The 21,978-nt window shown below is 48.7% G+C and overlaps 1 protein-coding gene across 1 annotated transcript in view; it reads left to right on the top strand.

Annotated features, from left to right (window-relative positions):
- Positions 1–21,978, top strand: part of epyc (epiphycan) — a 38,235-nt gene that overhangs the window by 15,095 nt on the left and 1,162 nt on the right. Inside the window, exons 3-6 of the mRNA XM_072484950.1 lie at positions 9,038–9,185; positions 12,340–12,498; positions 14,291–14,493; positions 18,365–18,460. Coding sequence (XP_072341051.1) covers positions 9,038–9,185; positions 12,340–12,498; positions 14,291–14,493; positions 18,365–18,460 — 606 coding nt within the window. The remainder of the gene's footprint in view (positions 1–9,037; positions 9,186–12,339; positions 12,499–14,290; positions 14,494–18,364; positions 18,461–21,978) is intronic.

The raw sequence follows: 21,978 nt of genomic DNA on the forward strand, positions 1-21,978 counted from the left end.
CTGGGCTGGGAGAATCCCGCCCACTGTGTTCAGCTCTGGTCACCCTATTATAGGAAGGATATTGTTAAACTAGAAAGAGTGCAGAAGAGATTTATGAGGATGCTACCAGGACTTGATGGTCTGAGTTTTAAGGAGAGGTTGGATAGGCTGGGATTTTTTCCCCTGGAGCGTAGGAAGCTTAAGGGTGATCTTATAGAGGTCTATAAAATAATGAGGAGCATAGATAAGCTAGCTAATCAACATCTTTTCCCAAATGCAGAGGAGTCTATAACTAGAGGGCATAGGTTTAAGGTGAGAGGGGAGAGATACAAAAGAGACCAGAGGGGCAATTTCTTCACACAGAGGGTGGTGAGCATCTGGAACGGGCTGCCAGAGGCAGTGGTAGAGGTGGGTACGATTTTGTCTTTTGAAAAACAGTTAGACAGTTACATGGGCAGGGGAGGTGGTATAGAGGGATATGGGCCAAATGTGGGCAAGTGGGATTAGCTTCGTGATAGAAACTGGACGCATGGACAAGTTGGGCCGAAGGGCCTGTTTCCATGTTGTGAACATCTATGACTCTATGACTATGACTCAGAGAGGTGTTTTTCATTTTGATGGGAAGAATGGGAGGCAATACAAAATAAAGGGTGAATTCTGAAGGAGGTGCAGGAGCAGAGGGATCTGGCGTATCTGTGCAGAAATCATTGAATGTGGCAAGACATTGGGGAGCAGTTGGATTGGAGGCAGTTAGGTCAGGGGAGTATTTGAGTTGAGTTGGGGGTAGTTGAGTTGGAGGAATAGTTGGGATGAGCTGGTGGTAGATGGGTTGGGAAGTAGTTGGATTGGGAGTACTTGGGTCAGGGGAGTATTTGATTGAGTTGGGAGTAGTTGAGTCACGGGTGCATCGGATTGAGTTGGTGTAGTTGGGTGAGGAGAGTATTTTGGTTTATCTGGGGGCAGTTGGGTTGGGGGAATGGTTAGGTTGAATTGGGGATAGTTGGGTCAAGGGAGCAGCTGGATTGGGGGTAGATGTGTCGGGGGAGGAATTGGGTTGAATTGGACGGAGGGAATAGCTAGGTTGTGTTGGGGATTATTGGGCTGGGGAATAGTTGGGGTGGGTTGTGGGTAGTTGGATAAGCAAAGTAATTGGGTTGGGGGCAGTTGTGTCAGGGGAGTGTTTGGGTTGAATTGGGTGGTGTTTAGTCAGGGGACATGTTGTTCTGTTGTTACTCTGACTACTCACTGAGTTAAGCCAGGCATTAAGCAGCGTAAGATCTTCAGTGGTATAATGCCGGAAAATATTGTTTATCTGGCCCAAGTCTCTGACATTCAGCTCAGATTCGAAGGTATTCGGAGAGGGTACTGGGCAGCGGAAATCAGCCTCTTGAAAGTGAAACTTCCAGGGCAATTACAGTGTGCGTCAGGGCTTCTGCGGGTCCTAATGCACATATTTCAAATTACGTTCCAATTTTGATGATATAGAACCATTTGATGAGATTTAGACCATTAGTTGGGTTTACTCATGAGGGATGCCCACATTGGTATGGACCTAAGAGAGATACTGATCCTCTTGGACCTACACATTGACGAACCTAGTGAGAATCTTTGTTTAGAGAGGGGAAGGAGGGTGGCAACAGAATTGTTTTGGAATTTACAAGATACACTTCAAGAAGCAGTTTAATGCTCCTCACGTGGAATGGATATTGGGAATTGGAAGCAAAGTCTAGTGGACATCCTGCAACATCTTCCAGCTATGAAATCCTTTATAATCTCCGACGTCCATATCCAAATGTCCTGACAGTGTGCTCCAGCTGAATAACCCTTTGCTCCAGGAAATGTCCGTACATCCCTCTTCAGGCTTAGTGCTAGCTTACAATGAGGAAACACAAGGAGCTGTAAATACACTAAAATGTAACATTAGAAATGGAATAGATTGAATTCCTCGGAAAAGGCACACTTTTTCAAAATGCAATTTACATTCACAAAGTTCAAGTCCAGCATTTGTTGCCCATTCTTAATTGCCCTTCAACTGAGTGGCTTGTTCGGCCATTTCAGAGGGTAGTTACAAGTCAATCACATTGCTGCGGATCTGGAGTCACAAGTACGGCAGATTTCCTTTCCTATTGGACATTAATGAACCAAATGGGTTTTTACAACAATCGATGATAGAGGGTCCCCATTACTGAGAATAATCAGATTATTTTGAATTAATTAATTGAATTTATTTAAGTTCCGCCAGCTGCCATGGTGGGATTTGAACTCCTATCAGCAAAGCATTAACCTGGACCTCTAGATTACCAGTCCAGTGATATTGCTGCCTACTACACCACTGCCTCCACAATGTGCCCATCAATGGCTTTGAGCGCAATTTAACGGAAACATTTCCAAAAGTCATTTTGGGCGCGATTGGCGGGCTCGTTCTCAATGGCTGCGATTGTACTTAATGGCACTAAGTGCCGGAAATGAGACCCCACAAGCTTCTCACTATTACTGCCGGTTTCGCCACCTGATTATCCATACTCGTGCCTCAGCATCTCTCCATTAATAAGGGGGGGGCTGCTTTTAAACGCTCCGTCACCATTCACTCCAGTTAACACACAAGCATGGCAATGCTCAGACCTGCTCCTCGCTTCGGTGATGCTGACCTCACAAGGCTTCTCGAAACTGTGGATGTGAGACAGGACATCCTGTTCTCCCGAGGGGGTGGGAGGACCAGCAGCACGGTCACATCCAGTTCAGGAAGAAGTCAAATGACTTCCAACGACCTGCAATTGCAAGTTACCACCAGGGTAGTTGGTTAGTGGTAGAGTCAGGGAATTGGGGGGGGGGGGGGGGGGGGGGGGTGGGGGGTGGAATGGGGAGATGGGGATAACAAGGGGAATGGGGGGAAGGAAGGAAATGGGGAAGAAGGAAGGGAATGGGAGGGAAGGAGAGGAATGAAGGGGAGGGGGTAAGCTGACAGAAAAAGGCTCGTTTTATTAGCCGGACCCTTTGGGCTGCCTGTCCTTCATGCTCTGGCTTCTCCTGCGGCTCGTCCTCAGGCCACATGTCCCTTCTCCTCCTCCTTCATGTCATCCCGCTGCTGTGCCAGGTTGTGGAGAGCTCAACAGACCACCACAAAGCGGGAGACCCTCTGGGAATTGTACAACAGGGCACCACCAGAGTGTTCTAGGCATTGGAACCGAATTTTGAGCAGTCCGATGCACTGCTCTATGACAGCTCAGGTGGCAACACGGGCCTCGCTATATCGGGTCTCCGCTTCGGTCTCCGGCCTCTGCACTGGCGTCATCAGCCAGGACCTCAGTGGGTCCCCCTTATTCCCCCATCAGCCAACCCGTCATCCTCTAATGGTCCTCAAAGGCACTGGGAATCTCCGAGTGTCTCAAAATGTACCTGTCGTGCACACGCCCTGGGAAGCGTGCACACACATGCATGATCTGGAGTTGGTGGTCGCACACGAGTTGAACATTCAGGGAGTGAAACCTCTTCCTGTTCAGAAGGGCACTCTCTGATGCCCCGGTGTGTGAAAGGCGACATGCGTGCCATTAATTACACCCTGGACTTGGGGCATCCCAGCGTAGATGGAGAATCCTGCTGCCCATGGCCTCACGGATGCACTTGTGGGCTATAGCTTATGAAATGCCGCACAACTCCCTGCTCGAATGAAACTGGAATGAACTGATTGCATAAACGTTCAGGGCTGTGGTGACCTCCACGGCTACCGGGAGCGGGTGCCCTCCTCCTCTGGCGTCTGGCCACCTGGGCTGTCACCAGCATTGCATCCTCTGCAGGACCGATACCACCATCAATTTTGGTATCTGTACGAAATTGGGGAAGGCGATAGACCAACAGTTAGGGCTTCTATCCCGGAACCCACAAATCCCCCCAAGTCCTTACGTGCCTCACCTTCTCTCAGAGTGCCGTCCACCATGCTGGAGAACCTCGCTCTGCACACTCACCATGGCCACAGCAGGAGCCCCTAGACTGCAGATCCCTGCCAGGAGCATGCAGAAGACCAAGCTTGGTCACAAGGATATTCCCAGTGCTAAAGCCCAGGTCTTGAGTGGTCGATTGTTGGCTGCTGCCTCTATGGTTCTGATGATTCTAGAGTTCAGGCGAACTGTTCAGGCTTCAAAGTTTGATTGAAATATGATGCAGTCATAATCGTCTGAGACATGGCATGTGTGCCTATGAAAGGCCACATGAGAATATTATGGGCGGGATTCTCCGACCCTCCGCGCTGGAATCGCGCCCGGCGCGGGGGCAGAGAATAGCCGTTCACGCCGGAAATCCGGCACGATGGCACTTTCGCGATTCTCCGCGGACCCACCAGTCCCGCGCGCGCGGTCGATGCAGCGCCGTTCAGGGGCCGTTGGAACAGGCCCCCACAGAGATTCTCCACGGTCGACCGGCTGAACTCCCGCCGCGTGGTTTACATCTGGTACCACCTGGCAGGAACTCGGACCCACGGCCGCGGTGGCGGTCCTGGTGGGGGGCGGGGGAATCTGACTCCGGGGGGGGGCTCAGCAGTTTGCTGGCCCGCGATCGGGGGCCCTACCTTACTCCGCATGGTCTGGACAGCAGGGCCCCGGCGGCAGCAATAGCCGCAGGACGCACGCCGGGGCTCTGCTTGCCCCCTGGAAAATGGAGGATCATCCTGGACCTTCGAGGAAAAGGTCCGGCGTGATTCTCGCTCTTTTTCCGCCAGGCTTGGGGAATGCCACCCAATATTTATTAAATGATCATCATTAACAAAGATTTGAAAATCAACTAGGTAATATTGCACATATCACACTAACCATTGATCACAAGGAAACGTCACCGTTCCACATGAGTACCAATGCAAAGCTATACCAGCTCATTTGCACAAATAAACCAAACACACGGGTATCAGCCCTCACAGGTTCCTCAATAGAAATGGAGGAGAAACCTAAGAATGTGTGATCATGTCCAGAACTTTGTCACAGAAATTATCGTTCATCAATGTGTTATTTGTTCCACGTATCAGTGCCATTCTCTGTCCACTGTGTAGGCCCTCCCACACGGCCCAACCTCATCGGAACCAAATCCTGCCATCCACATATTCCACTGGCAGTCAAGGTGCAGTTGAACGTCCTTGACTTCTAGCATGTTTAACCCACGGCCGCGTGCCAGTTAAAGGCAGCACTCACTACACCAGCAACAAAAGCATCAACAATCTGCGAAAGCATTTCGTCAATGGCGCCATCAGGTGGACCATTTGGGACAATGCCGCACGCCAGGTCCCTCAGTGTTTCTTGCTTCAAACCAGATTGCATTCAGGACTCATATATCCCCCTGAGCCTGGTGTTCCATACCCAGGTACCTTAGAAAAAAATTGTCCTTCTTCTTTCCGGCTACAGAAAAGGAAGGAAACAGCAACAAAAGCCTCCAGGCATCTGCAGCCACCTGTAGGAGCAAGCAGCAAACACAACCTGCAACTGTGAAGTCCTCTCGCAACTAACAAGGCCAATTCTTTATTAGCAATAGCCTTCAGCTGTGAAGCTTGAGGCTGCTCACAGTCAAAGACAGTAAAAGTGATCTTCAGCATATAACCAAGAACAGGGCTCTGCCCTGGAATTGTTTGGTAGGAGAGAAAGACAGCAGCTGCGGTTTCCCCTGTTGTGGGTATCCACAATATGACTTGAAGGTCTCACAGGCGAAAAGCTCCTCAACCTCACCCCCGATCTCCCTCAACTTTGGTCCAGAGGCAACCCTCCTACCAGGAATGTTTCAGCCCCTTGGCCAAGCCCAACCCCCTGAGGGGTCCCCTACCTCCCCAAGAACTGGGGCAACAGCTCCAGTACCCTTGAGCTGCATGGCCGACAATGAAATGGCTACTCACTTCCTCAGTTCCCCTCAGCAACCATTGCGCCTACTTCACGTTTTTAAAAAGGAGTACTTAAGGAGTGCAGAGCCAGCAGGCAGGGATCTATCCCCGTACCTGTAGTACAGGAGCCTTACCGTATTACATCTCATATGTGTACTATATACAAACAGTGGTGACTACCACATTCATCCCCTGTTAAAAAGAATCCAGCGGGGCTGGTGGAAAACTATTTACATGAAAGTGAGCATTTTTATAGTGTACAGTTCTGGAAAAGTTCACAAATTCAGCCGGTCAGGTGCCTTGATCCTCCGTTGTGAGCGCCGCAGTCCCGGTGGCGATGCAGATGCCGGCTTGGTCGCCGGCTTGGTCGCTGGTGACTCCGGGAGCGTGTAATCCTCATCTTCATCGTCCTGGAGCGGGGGCTGTGGTGAGGTGCGCTGGGGGGAGGATGGGTGGCGCCGGGGCAGATGTGGGGGGGGGGGGGGGGAACCCAGCTGGTGTCAGGTTCCTGAGGGAGACTGTGTCCTGGCAGCCGTCGGGTACGTAGGCGTACTGCGGGTTTGCATGGAGTAGCTGTACCCTCTCGACCAACAGGTCCGCCTTGTGGAGCCGCACGTGTTTGCGGAGGGGAACGGGTCCTGGGGCTGCCAGCCACGTTGGGAGTGAAACCCTGGAGGTGGAATTCCTAGGGAAGGCAAGGAGACGTTCATGGGGGGTTGCATTAGTCACAGTGCAAAGTAGCGATCGGATGAAGTGGAGAACGTCGGGGAAGTCCTCCTGCCAGCGGGAGACCGGGAGATTTTTAGACCGTAGGGCCAACAGGGCGGCCTTCCAGAATGTCCCGTTCTCTGGGGCTGGTTTAGCACAGGGCTAAATCGCTGGCTTTGGAAGCAGATCAAGGCAGGCCAACAGCAGGGTTCAATTCCCGAACCAGCCTCCCCGAACAGGCACCGGAATGATGCGACTTGGGGCTTTTCACAGTAACTTCATTTGAAGCCTACTTGTGACAATAAGCGATTTTAATTTCATTTCATTTCCCTCTCCACCTGCCCGTTTCCCCAGGGGTTGTAGCTGGTCGTCCTGCTCGAGGCAATGCCCTTGCTGAGCAGGAATTGACGCAGCTCATCACTCATAAAGGAGGATCCCCGGTCGCCGTGGACGTAAGCGGGGAAACCGAACCCGAACAGAGTGAAGATGCTATTGAGGGCCTTGATGACTGTGGCAGACGTCATATCGGGGCATGGAATGGCGAAGGGGAATCTGGAGTATTCGTCGACCATGTTCAGGAAGTACGTGTTTCAGTCAGAGGAGGAGAGGTGCCCTTTGAAGTCCAGGCTGAGGCGTTCAAAGGGGTGGGAGGCCTTCACCAGGTGCGCACGGTCAGGTCGGTAGAAGTGCGGTTTGCACTCCGCGCAGACCTGGCAGTCTTTGGTGACCGCCCTGACTTCCGCAATGGAGTAGGGGAGGTTGCAGGCCTTAATGAAGTGAAAGAACCGGGTGGCCCCTGGGTGACAGAGACCACCGTGTAGGGCCCGGAGTCGGTCCAATTGTGCGTTGGCACATGTACCTCAGGATAGGGCATCGGGGGGCTCGTTGAGCTTACCAGGGCGATACAAAATCTCGTAATTGTAGCTGGAGAGCTCGATCCTCCACCTCAAGATTTTATCGTTTTTGATCTTGCCCCGCTGTGTGTTATTGAACATGAAGGCTACCGACCGTTGGTCAGTGAGGAGAGTGAATCTTCTGCTGGCCAGGTAATGCCTCCAATGCTGCACAGCTTCAACGATGGCTTGGGCCTCCTTTTCGACAGAGGACTGCCGAATTTCGGAGGCGTGGAGGGTGCGGGAAAAGAATGGGGCTGGTTACAGCGGCGATCGACCGGGCCTGGCACACTGCAGCGAAATTTCCTTTCTTCCCGCAGGCCTTGCAGAGTGCGCTCCGCGCCAGAAAGTGCTGGCGGGGGTGCTTTGTCTGCCCGCAGAAATAGCACTTGGGCACCCTGGGGTTGGCTGGCTGCCACATGGCACAGGCTTAGGGTTGGCTGGGGGCGGTTGCTGGTGGGGTCCACGATGGGGGTCACCATGCGGTCGGGGGCGTACGCTTGTACATTACGGGAGGCTACCATTAGCGAAGTCACAGGTTTCTTGATTGCCGCGCGGTCGAGCGTACCCCTTCTAAGAGGCGCTGGCGGATGTACACCGACCCTATGCCCGTAACGAAAGCGTCCCTGATTAGAAATGTTCAACGGCCGAAACTGCAGTTCCTCGCCAGGGCGTGCAGGGCACGCCAGAAATCTTCCAACGACTCACCGGGGAGTTGTTGCCGCGTGGACAGTAGGTGCCTGGCGTAGAGTTTGTTGATCGGCCGTGTGTAGTTCTCTTTCAGAAGCGCCATGGCCTCAGTATAGTTGGGCGCATCGCGGATAAGAGGAAAAATGTCGGAGCTCAACCGTGTGTACAGGATCTGTAGTTTCTGTGCCTCTGAGGGTGGTTCTGTCGCTGATCCGATGTAGGCTTCAAAGCAAGCTAGCCAGTGGTCGAAGGCCGACGTGGCATTGTCTGCTTGAAGGTGTAGCTGGAGGCGATCTGGCTTGATGCGAAGGTCCATCGCTGTAAAATCTCTGCATAATAAATTGATGCGCTATCAATTACGACAAAACGAGAGTAGAGAGTAATCGAGGCTTTATTATGCAGAGATGTGTTGCCTCCTACAGCTGCTGATGAAATTTCTGCATCTCGGTGAGCACACACATTTATACTCCACCTACTGGGCGGAGCCAGCAGCAGGGATCTACCCCCGTACCTGTAGTACAGGAGCCTGACCGTATTACATCTGATATGTGTACTATATACAAACAGTGGTGACTACCACACAGTCTAAGAACTGTTAATACTGAAGTAGAATTTGGACACATTGGTAAGTTGGATGCAGTTTAATCAACTTTTTTGGCTGCTAAGTACTTTGAGATATATGGTAGTTGTGAAAGGTGCTATATAAATGCAAGTCTTTCAGTTTTACAAACTTGCCAAGTACCTGATTAGGCTTCAGACTGTAGTGCCCTCATGTGGTAGGAGACGGCATACAGATTGGACTGTGATTGTCACAGTTGCAACTGCACAGATATATAAAACTCTAAAATCCAGGTCAATGTGAAATGCCTTTTTAAAATTAGAAAAACTGATGCATGGTATCTTTTTGGTCCTATAGATCGAGATTGGTAGTCTGACGCCTTCCGGGAGCAGAGAGCTTGTTAGCTATGATAGTGACTACGAGGAAGAAGAATATGTGCCCTATGAACCTTTGGATCCTGGCGCTCCCAGTGTGCCGGGTTTCCTTGGCCCGGAGTCGAAGGAAGGTTTGTAGCAGCAACAGTGAGATTTTATTCAGAATCTGGGTCTATTTGCACTGAATGGAATTTGGGCTGATTGCCACAATTTACACACTCATATATTTTACAAAAGTGTAAATATATATCCATTTAAAACTTAGTGTGGTTTAGACTCATTTTTTGGCTTCTCATCTCGCGATTTGTGATTTGTGAGTGATGGTGCATTTTCAGCATATTTGTTGGAGGTGACAAGGGCCCTTTTGTAATTTGCTTTTCATTGTAATGTTGGCAGCGCAGAGGAAAGGTTTCTCAGAATGTTCCACCGCAGCGTGTGACTTTCCGCCCTCTATGATCTGACCACAGCAGACAAGAACTATTCAAAAGTGTGGAATTACATCGAAAATTCCAGACTCTGGTTAAATTCATGCCATTGTCCATCAAGTAAAATCCAATCCTGACATTCACATTGCATGAAAAATGAACACACGGAGATTTGCAGTCTGTTAGCCGAATAATAATCTTTATTATTGTCACAAATATGCTTACATTAACACTGCAATGAAGTTACTGTGAAAAGCCCCTTGTCGCCACATTTCACCGCCTGTCTGGATACACAGAGGGAGAATGCAGAATGTCCAATTTGCCTAACATCACGGGCGGGATTCTCCCAGCACTGGGCCGGGCAGGCGAATCCCCGCGAACGGGCCACGCCGCCCGACGCCGGCACGTGATTCTCCGCAGGGCGGAGAATCTCCGCCATCGGCGCCGGCATGGTTGGCACGGCGCCGGTCACGGGCCGCTCTACGCGGCTGGCCTGCCGATTCTCCGTCCCGGATGGGCCGAGCGGCCGTAAGAAAAGAGCCGAGTCCCGCCGCCGCCGTTCTAACCTGCTCTGGGCCGGCGGGACCTCGGCGTGTAAGGGTCGGGCGGCGGCCATTGGGGGGGGAAAGGGGGGTCCGACCCCGGGGGGGACCTCTGATGTGCCTGGCCCGCGATCGGGAGGCCGGTCTCTGTGGCTGGCGGCATCCTTTCCTACGCGCCGGCCCCTGTAGTCCTGCGCCATGTTGCGTTGGGGCCGGCGCATTGAACGAGGCCACTGCGCATGCGCGCATTGTTGCCGGCACCACTCCGCATGTCCTCATTGGCGCCTGCGCAACTGCGCATACGCGGATCCCGCAGTGCACAGTTCGTGCCGGGATCGGCAGATGGAGCGGCACGATCCGCTCCAGCGCCGTGCTGGAATTAGTCATGGGAGCGGCCCGTTCACGCCATTGTAAAATGCGACGCCTTTACGACGGCGTGGACACTGCCGCAGGATTGGAGAATCCCGCCCCATGTCTTTCGGGATCTGTGGGTGAAAACCGGAGCATCCGGAGGAAACCCACGCAGACACAGGGAGAACGTGGGGGCTGGTTTAGCACAGGGCTAAATCGCTGGCTTTTAAAGCAGACCAAGGCAGGCCAGCAGCACGGTTCAATTCCCATACCAGCTTCCCCGAACAGGCGCCGGAATGTGGCGACTATGGGCTTTTCACAGTAACTTCATTTGAAGCCTACTTGTGACAATAAGCGATTTTCATTTTCATTTCATTTCATTTCACGTGCAGACTCCGCACAGACAGTGACCCAAGCCGTGAATCAAACCCGGGACCCTGGCGCTGTGAAGCAACAGTGCTAACCACTGTGCTATCGTGTCGCCCGAGGACTGGACAAATGATCCAGAGACATGAGCTCATATTCCCACCACGGCAACTGGGGATTTGAACTTTCATTTTGTTAAGTATATTTGGAATAAAAAGCTGGTACCGGTAATAGTGAACATGAAACTACCATCACCCATTTGGTTCACTAATGTCCTTTAGGGAAGGAAACCTGCTGCCCTTATCAGGTCCAACACATGTGAGCCCGGATCCATACCAAGGTGGTGTGCTCTGAAAGGGCCTCGCAACCATTCAGTTATATTTAAGGCTTTCTCAAGGGTAATCAGGGATGGACAAAAAATGCTGAGCTTTCCAGTGCCATCCACATCCCATGAATGTTTTTTTTAAAAAACAAATTATTTATAAACAATTTGGAGTTATGTAAGAAACGTGTATTATACTAAAAGATGTGTCTTAAATATTGTACCTTGAAAGGTCTGGTACTTTTCCAAAATGCTTTATGATCTACTGTCACTGCAGGGATATATTTTCATCCTGTATACATTCAGTATTTGTGATTTGTCAGTTTATAACATAGATCCGTTTTTGCGGAAAATAAAATTTGCGGAAAGTTAAGGAAGCCTCTTGACATATCTAAGAGACAACTTTAGAGCAACATGCCTAGTGATACATCATCAGCATCATCAGCATCCTTCAATCTACCAAAGTTGATGAACATGCAGCAAACAAATCTATTTCACATGAATGATGTTTTAATCAGCACCTTTGTCTCATGCCCACATGTCCATCCTCAGCCTGCTGCAATGCCACAGTAGCGCAGGCTGCAGAAGCAGCACCTCATCTTCCGTGGGCACCTCGCAGCCCTTGGGAATCAACGGTGAATTCGACAACTTGAGATTTAGAACTTCCTCCTCTATCTTAAATCCCTCCTTTTTTTAATATCCCATACATGTATTGCCTCAATGCAACCCACCCTCCCCACCCCCACACCAGGCCATCTATCTTCTATTCTTAAAGTTGCTACTTTTTGTTGCAGTTTCTGCAGTTCTAACACCTTTCTGTTCTGATGAAGAGTCTAAGGACTCAAAACATTAACTCTGTTTCTCTCCTGTTAGATGCTGGCAGAACTGCTGAGTTTTTCCAGTATCTTTTGATGATGGTAAACTAAACCTGGTGAAACGGTTATAACCTGCCTGCTTACCATTGGCTGGGGACTAATGACAATCCCATAATCCTGTGGGAGTATGAGCTTCCCCAATGAGGGGGGCGGAGAAACCATTAGTAAACTCCAAGTATAAATAAAGCTGGCCAGTTTAGGAACCAGCAGGAAGGAGTGTGCAGCAAGGGAAGTTGCTGCTGCTGATATATGTTATTGTAAATAAATGTTATTGCTTTGTATCCTTAAAACTCGTGCTGGATTCTTCATGGCCCTCACAAAAGAAACATATTTAAATGTTATCATTGAATCATAAGCATACAATGTCAATAAGCCAATATTTATCAAGTGGTTTTATCCCTCAGGGCTTTCAACCTGCCTTATGTGTACCTGCCTGAGTGGATCTGTCTACTGTGACGATACAGATATCAAAAGTATACCTGCTCTTCCCAAGGAGACCACTCACTTCTACGCACGGTTTAACAAGCTCACCAACATAAAGAAAGGAGATTTTGCTGGGCTAAGTACGACAATATGAAATTCCAAGTGTATAATTAAGAAAGAGAGGATAATGTTAATATTTAATTATATGATGTGTGTTCTTATTCTTGTTTAGAATTTTTGGGTGCTTGCAAGCTTGCTTTGCTGAGGGTACAATATAATTAGAGTAATAATGAGATAGTAAACAGCCAAAGTGCTTTAACGTTTTGAGCGAAGGGGCTTATAGCATTGGCCTTGGCTGAGATAAATGGATTTAAGATGCAGATATCCATAGTCCAGAAGGGATCAGAGGTATCTCTGTCTATTTGAGAAGGACAGGTTGTTGCATACATAGCTTGAGGGATGGGGCAGCAGGGTGGCGCAGTGTTTAGCACTGCTGTCTATGGCGCTGAGGACCTAGATTCGATCCCGGCCCGGGTCACTGTCCGCACATTCTCCCTGTGTCTGCGTGGGTTTCGCTCCCACAACCCAAAGATGTGCAGGTTAGGTGGATTGGCCACACTAAATTGCCCCTTAATTGGGAAAATAAAATAATTGGGTACTCTGAATTTTTTTTAAGAAGCTTGAGGGCCACCACTCTATATCAAGCATGGGGTAAGCTAAGGAGGCACCCCTCCGTGAACTACCACGGCTAGCACAGGAATTGAAACCACATCATTGGCATCATTCTGCACCACACTGTAGCCATCGAGCCAAATGCACCCCCCACCCCCAAGTTCAACCAAAATCTATTGAATGGTGGAGCAGGTACTTGAGAAATTAAATGGCCGACTCCTACTTCTATTTTTGTAAGGGGTAATGAAGAGTCCACACAGAGTTGTTGCGGAAAACAGAACTTACTTTATGTAATACATTAACTCTTATGTACAGCTCCAGTCATTCTCTAGTGGGTCTTCTCTAGTCGGTGCCTGCCTGGCCAACTCTATTTATACAAAGACACAAAAACCTTATTAAGGATCCCCCGCCCCCTTATTGGGGGAGCTCATATTCTGCAAGCTCTATGGGGTAGTGGATCACCCCTACCCCATAAGACCCGTGAGGGGTATAACACCGATGGTCCTACGGAAGTTTTATGGATTCTATTTTCAAAACTTGACGGCGTACTTGGGCTGCACTGCGTTGTTGGAGGGCAATCCTTATTTATATACCCACCTTTTGTGATAGCCTTCCAACAGCTACTGCTTCCATGGGAATTTGATAGGGTAGACAGGGATAAGCTATTTCCTTTGGTGGAGGATTTAGAAAAAAGGTGGTTTAACCTTTAAATTAGAGTGAGTGTGGCCATTCGTGGGTGACGTCAGAAAGCACTTCTTCATACAAAGGGGAGTGGAAATCTTGAACCTCTGGAATGACGTAAAGTTCTTTTGTGTCTCGCTGCTGGAGGCGATGCCGCGGAGGCTTCGTGTCACCTTCCTGACTCTCTCAGAGCCTCCAGCATCAGGCAAGGAAACAAGATCAGACTGTGAAGCAGGGTTTGAGGTGGCAAGGAAGGCAGTACAACCAGGAAGCAAAGACACAGGTCAGGAGACCTACAAAAGAGAAGAGGAACCATATTAGTACCCTTACTTACACGGTGATACTGATTGTGTACAACATTGGAAATGAGTAATCCATTCCTATATGGAAGTCACATTATCTGAGGGTTACACTGACTTCAAATTAACACAATTAAACTGCTTTTCTTTGTCAGGCAATTGTTAAAACCATATAGATATGAAGTGGGGACAATTGTATTTGTTGCTTGCCCCATGAAGAAATAGTTAAGGCTTATTTCCCTAAATGTATTAATGGCGATTTTTTTTCATATGATCTCAGATCACCTGAAGAGGATTGACGTGACAGGCAATAGGATTTCTTCAATTGACGAAGATGCTTTGAGGCAGCTGCCTGAGTTGGTGGATCTGATGCTTGCTTCAAATGAACTTGTGCAGCTCCCTGAGCTTCCGAAGACTATGGTCAGCATTGATGCGAGTTATAACAAACTGCACAGCAATGGAATAAAGAAAGAGGCATTCAAAGTAAGATCCATTATTATACACTTTTAGCACATCTATTTTGTTAAATGTCTTGCATGAGGGTCAACTTTCAAATACCAATGCGAGATCGAATTAATATGGAAGTTCATTCAGCTTCCTAAATGCAGAAGACATAGATTACATATTACATAGAACATACAGTGCAGAAGGAGGCCATTCGGCCCATCGAGTCTGCACCGACCCACATTAATCCCTCACTTCCACCCTATCCCCGCAACCCAATAACCCCTCCCAACCCTTATGGACACTACGGGCAATTTAGCATGGCCAATCCACCTAACCTGCACATCTTTAGACTGTGTGATGAAACCGGAGCACCCGGAGAAAACCCACGTGGACACGGGGAGAACGTGCAAACTCCGCACAGACAGTGACCCAGTGGGGAATCGAACCTGGGACCCTGGCGCTGTGAAGCCACAGTGCTATCCACTTGTGCTACCGTGCTGACCACAAGACCTTTGCTGCTTAAATATCACGGGCAAGATTCTCCGTTTCCCGATGCCGATTTCGCAATCGGCGATCGGGCGGAAAATCCCTTTTTACGGCGGAATTGGAGACAGCGCCTGTTTTACACAGATTTTGCATGCTCCGCCCCCTCTGAAACGGTGTCATCGCGTTGCGAGCCACACGCCGTTGGGACAGCCTCCGGACTTCACCTGGTGGCCCTCCTCCAATGCTCCGCCCCAGAAGGGCCGTGTTCATGCCGGCGCAGGGGATGTGCGGTCGCAACCCATGCGGGAACCAAGCGTGGAGGTTGCGGACTGTATCCAGTGCCGCCACAGTCAGGTGGGAGCTATGCTGCTGGCCGGGGGGGCTTCCGCGAGGGCTGGGGAATGGCCAGAGGGTGGCGAGGGGATGTCCAGGGGGGTACTATCTGGCAGGCCAGCGCCATGTTATACGGCACGACCGCTGCAGGTCGTCGCCTTGCGCATGTGCGGCCACGGACCCGGCAATTCTCTGACCGTTTATTTCGTGGAGGCCCTGCGTTTTACGTGGTTCGGCTGCGAGCCCCTCACCGGTCGCAGCATTGCTGAGGGGCGCCACCGATATTTTCCACGTAAACAGCACAGATCCTCCACACTTAGCCTCAGAATCGGAGAATCTGGCCTCTCATCTGGCCCTTAGTGTTGGATGGGGTTACTGGGTTATGGGGATAGGGTGGAGGTGTTGACCTTGGGTAGGGTGCTCTTTCCAAGAGCCGGTGCAGACTCAATGGGCTGAATGGCCTCCTTCTGCACTGTAAATTTTATGATAATCTATGATAATCTATGCATCACTAAAGATCTTTTTGTCCATTCACACTTATTGCCTGCATTACATAGCTATGTGGTCATGTATTTGTATTATGTTTTGAGTCAGTCTTTCCACTTACGAATTCCACATTTACAATGTGATTTGCCAATGTTAAAGCCAATGTTGCAATTTTTGTCCACTCAAAAGATAACTACGTAGTAGCTTTCAGAGAGTCGGTGCCAGCCCTGTGGCCATCTTGTTTTCTTTCCCACATCGAAAACATTAAGTATTTAGAAACTTTCTTCAACCATTTATGTTTCCTTACTTCATAATACATATTTATTCTCAAAATCCTCTTCAGTTGATAAGGTCCTGATCTCGTATTATTGAGGGTAACTGGGACTCTGGGTATTAGCATAAAATGGGCAATGTCTAATTAGCTGCCCTTTGTCCACCTCTCCCGATTCAATTCACCAGAAATTAAATTGGCGGCTTGTTCTATAATCACCCAATTGACACTAAACAAAGTTGAAATCACCCCTGCGTCAGAAGTTCGATACAGCTTGAAACTAAAGTCCTTCCTAAGTCAAATAACCAATAACCCTAATCCCGAGGTGGGTTTGAGAGAGAATGGCACTGATTCTCTTGCTTGCAATCTCGGGCTATAGAGTGAATGAATTTATTCTACAATATTTGTTTAAGAGCAACTTGCTGATTATTACTTCGCTGATCAAATCATGAAGATCTTTTAAATGAAAATAGACTGCGAAGTCCAGCTTAACCAATTGGTAGGAAGGGAAATGCTAAAAATGGTTCACTGTTTGTGTCAACCATCATCTGATGTAAGGGAGAACTCGCATTGATATAACTCCATTTCCAACCTCAAAATGCCCCAAGATCATTCACAGCCAACAAAGTGTATTCATTGTTGTTTTGTAGGAAAATGTGCTGGCTAGGTTGCATAAATCAATGGTCCACAAACAGTAGTGAGATAGATGATCAGCTCATCTGTTTTTGCAATGTTAGTTGAAGGACTATTTGGATTTATCTTCTGTTTCACGCTGTTGAACAATGGCAGCCTTTTGAAAATGGCTAGCTGGAAAATAAAATTTGCAGAGAGCAAAGCATCGTAGTATTTGTCCACAAGATTACTCGTTGGACATTCCTTTTCAAAGCCAAAGCAGTTACTTTAAAATTCACAAACCCACACGATTGAAAGTCCCTGTGACATATATCTGTTGAAGGTGGCACAAAAAGGACCATAAATTAGGGCAGGACTTGAACTTGGCACATCCCATCTTCCCCCATTTGTTTACAGGAGCCTTGTTTAGGGCACAGTCTCCGTTTGCTCCCTGTATCACAGGAAACAGGGGCCTCCCAGGATCAGGTATTTCCTTATACCCGACATGCCAATCTGTGGAAGTGGGAACAAGACGGGGGGCAGAAAAATCTAATGTGTTTGCAGTTTCTTCAGGTCTCCTGATAATTTGATGGGACATGTAGGATATCTTGGGTGCCAGGCAGCTTCTCCAGAAACAGGCACCACCATTTGCAGTTTTCCCTCCTCTGTGCCCTTCTTCTTCTTGGGCAATCCCTCAGGACCCGAGGATGACTTGCTTCCATTCTGGTTCAATGGATTCTGAGATATCCAATAGTCCAATACATGATCTGCAAACTCTGCCATGTGCTGTGCTTGGACAATTGGATTGTTTGGAGATGTGCCCTCCCTCCGATGCAACTTCACCTTCGCATGTTCCTGTAATGCCTCTCGCTGGTTTCAGTACCTTCCCGAATGAACCTCCTCCATATCAGCTGGTCACAAGCCAGCGATGTCTATGAGTCAGAGCTGATTTTGCATGATTAGCTTCTCAATGCTGGGCATGTTACCTTGGGAGAGGACTCTGCTGTTTGACTGCCTTTCCTGTCATCGGATTTGGAGGATCTTGCGGAGGCACCAGCAGTGGTACTTCTCCAGTGCTTTGAGGTACTAACTGTAGGTTGTCCAAGTCTCTGAAGCATATCGGACCGCAGGGATCAGTGCTGTCCAGTAAATCATGACATTAGTGTCCTTAATAGCATTGCCACTTACCTGAAGGATGCAAATAGAGTGACCTCACCTTAAACTCATTGAAGGGGCCCAACACAACCCACAGGTTATCGTCTTCCATTCCCCCAACAGGCCTCCCGAATGCCAAGCTCCCAGTCAATGGAAACAAAAATGGAAGCGATGTAAACAGATTGTTGATTCACTCTCACCCATTTTAGATTGTCACAAAGAGCCAAAAGAATCCTCAATATCTTGTCTGCACCATGAAAGGTACTATAGGTGGCTGCCGTCCGCTTCAGGGCAGATTTTTAAAAATACTCAAATAATGTTGTTCTTCAGTCTTCTGAATATTTAAAGCAACATTGCTGTTTGGTGAAAACTCCGCTCAGGTAAAAGCTATAAGCATTAATAATCTTGCACTTAGGAATGAGTTCAACGTTCTTTACTCTCTATACCAATCCTAAACAGAGTGACAATCATAAGTATTTTGCCACAGCATTGTGCAAATTGATATTGATTAAGAGTTGGTGATGCATTGTTTTCTCATTGTTTCTTTTTCCTTTTAATTGATAGGACATGAACAACCTTGAGTATCTATACCTTGCGGGCAATGGACTGAATTATGTTCCACTTCCTCTGCCTGAGAGTCTCCGCTCTATTAACCTACAGGTATAGTATGCAGCATCCAAGCTGGGCATTTATTGTGAGTAACCTGGTATCATCATTCCGTCCAAAATAACATTACTAGGGCCAGGTGCCAAAACTAGATAATTGGCCCAGTTTATGTTACTTTCACAAAATATATTGCTGAGTATGAAGATGGAAGTATGCATTATTTTTAACATGTACATAGTAGCAGAGCCAAGCAATAGCTTTGTCAGTGGCTAGATGGAGATTTCAAGACTATCTACAAGGCACATGTCAGGAGTATGTCACTTGTCTGGATGAGTGCAGCTCCAACAACACTCAAGAAGCCCAACAGCATTCAGAACACCCCTTGATTGACACCCCATCAACAAATATTCACTACCTCCACCATCGACGTACAGAGGCAGCAGTGTGCACCATCTGCAAGGTGCCCTGCAGGAACTCACCAAAGTTCCTTTGGTGGCACCTTCCAAATCCACAACCACTACCACCTAGAAGGACAAGGGCAACAGATACCTGGCAACAGCACCTGGAGGTTCCCTACTGTGTTGTTCACTGCCTTGCTCTATCCAGATGGCTTCGATATGCAGTGTTGATCAGAGAACAAGTCTTGTAAACCAACAAAACTATTTTATTAAACACTACTAACTGGATTCGACACTTATCACTAAGAAACAAACAATTAATTGATCACATATATACATTTTCTCATCTACATCTAACTCACTAACATATTAAACTACTATCTTGCTCTCTCACTATCTTCAGTCCTCCTAGCCAGCTCCTGCTCCTACCACCTCCTCCAACCTTCTGTCCCACAAGGCTCAGTGTCATCCCTTATATACTCATAGGACTAGTTCCCTCTAGGACCTCCTGTATCCACTTCATTAATCCTTGCATTACCTACATGCATGATAATACTACACCTTCCAAGTCACTCACCATCATATATTGCCATTCCTTCACTGTCGTTGGCGCAAAATCCTGGAACTCCCTCCCTAACAGCACTGTGGGTGTACCTACACATCCGGGGGTTCAGGGATTCAAGAAGGCAGTTAACTCCACTTTCTCAAGGGCAACTAGGGATGGTTAATAAATTGTTGGCTTAGCCAACAACACCCACATTCCATGAATGAATTTTTTAAAAAGACCGTCTTCAGGTTTAGTCAGCAGACAGTCCACAGCAGCAACCTGAATGGTTTTCACAACTCCACTAGGTGGCTGCACAGTCCAGAAATGATTTCATAGGGGCCATTCCTGCCTTATGAGATAAAAGTCGGTGGGCAAGCTGTGGGGTCTACAATGAGAAAGTGTTTTCTGGTTGATGTTTTCTGCTGCCAATTCTTCTGCCATGGGTCCTCAGCTGTTATTCCTCGACATGGTGGTTTTAACCACATGGGGTGGCGTGAGTGAAGGTGTATTGCTGGTGGATTGAGGAGATCCGTGAGTAAGGGTGGGGTGGGTTGTGAACAGACAAAAAGGGAGAGAGAAAATGCTGCTCTGATCAACACTGTTCATTTTTCCTCATTTGTGCCAGATCTCAGCAACCAATAATTCTCACAATGCAATACATCAGTCACATGTTGGATGCCAGTTTGCTTATCAATTCAAGCTACCACATAAGGAATACAGACTCTTGTACCCATCTCAAGTTTTTTTTTACACAAACAACAATGACTGTACTGAATGGACCCTCAGGAATATTCTCACTCTGTTTATCATATAATCATAGAAGGATAATTATCACCTTTTGGACAGGCATATGCTCCATTATTGGCTAAGAACATAAGAAAAAGGAGGAGTAGACTACAGCATCCATCGAACCTGTTCCGTCAATTAATATGGTCATGGTTGATCTTCTACCTCACCTCCACTTTCCAGCCTGCTCCCCTTACCCTTGATTAATCTACTCCATGGGCTGGATTCTTCAGCAATGCCTGCCGTAAAATCGCAATGGACCGGGCGCAGAGCATGTGAAGGTCCATTGACCTTGGGCGGGAATTTCCGGTCGCCGGGCAAACATGGCTGAAGAATCCCGTCCCAAATCTCCTGACTATGCCCCCGAGTTCTCGAATCCCCAGCCAGAAGGAATAACTTCTTGGCGTCTACCCTATGTTGTAATCTCGAGGGAGAACAGGGTTGGGATTGGCCGTCGGCCGACTCCAGAATCGCGATTTGACTGAGAAATCGTGGCGGACATTTGGGTTCACGCCAGATCTCAATTCTCCGATGCCTCGACAACAGCATCAATGCGCTCCACCCTGCATGTCCAGTAAACGCTGTTTGCATATCATTAGCGGGCCTGACCCGGTATTCTCTGGGGCCTCCGCCTCCACTGGGGAGAATTCCCAACTCAGAGGTTCACTTGTGCTTTTAAAAATGGGGATTGAGGCGCCGTGGCTGGTAAAAGAGACAGGAGGTAGAACAGGCAGATGTGCGACCATGGGCTACCGGCCCTGACACTGGCAGGCTGATTGGGGGGGGGGGGGGGTCAGGGGGGTGGTGGTGGTGACCCCCCATTGGATTGGGGCAGTGTCCAGGCATGGACTGCCATTGCAGTGGCCATCTTGCTGCACACCCCACTGACCTCTCACCTTGGCACGTGGCTTTGCAAAGTGACACCGGATAGATGGGTGCCCCCATCCCCCCGACCCAGCCCCCACCCTTCACCCCACCACCCCTGCTCTCGGTGGTTGTGCTTGGCCTTCTCTAGGGGGCCATCAGAAAATGCCAGTGTTAGGCTGTCCGACACATGCAGCCCAGAAGGTGGGTAGCTGGGAGCATCCGTGGTGAGGAAACCGGGTCACGGCGGCTGGTATGGGTTCCGGCATGTGGTGCAGGGTGGGGGTTCAGTTGCCCTCCGGGTGGCAGGGGGGGGGGGAAATGGGGTAACAGGTGTATGGGAGCGGGGGTTGGTCCTAGGGCACAACCACGGGAGTTGGTCCTAAGAAAACTGAACTGTCAGTCATTAACTGCAAGAATTACTCCACAAGATTTACATTTTAAACAAAAACTTTTACTTTTAAAAAATTAAACCAAGCAAGTACTACTAAACACTATGGGCTGGATTCCCTGCTGTCTGCTATCCTTGGCGGAGTTCCCGATGTGGCAGAGAATCCAGTGTTGGGCAAGAAACAGGATCAGTGCCCATTTGATGCTCTCGTCCCCCGTTGGAGGTGGCATTGAGGTTCATGCCCTAACCGCAATGTTTATAAACATCTAACTATGGTTGACAGATCCTGAACTACATCAAAGACAGTTAAGTGCTCTCACTTCCTTTTTTTCTCTGCAGAAAGCAGGGGTTCATAGAGCTGGCAATCGGCTCGAAAAGAGATCGGGTCACCTGATTTTAAGGGTGCCTGGGCAGCGTTGCAGCCTAATGGCCCCAAAGCCCCCCTCGTCATGGAGACCCCTCCCCTCACTCTTCAGAATTCTGATCCTTCCCACCACCTCCCCCCAACCCAACAATCCTTGAAGTTCCAATCCCTGTCCACCAACATCACAGAAGTATACCAGGCACTCGCCCTGCAGCACATATC

The sequence above is a fragment of the Scyliorhinus torazame genome, chromosome 19 (assembly GCF_047496885.1).
Source record: "Scyliorhinus torazame isolate Kashiwa2021f chromosome 19, sScyTor2.1, whole genome shotgun sequence".
NCBI lineage: Eukaryota > Metazoa > Chordata > Chondrichthyes > Carcharhiniformes > Scyliorhinidae > Scyliorhinus > Scyliorhinus torazame.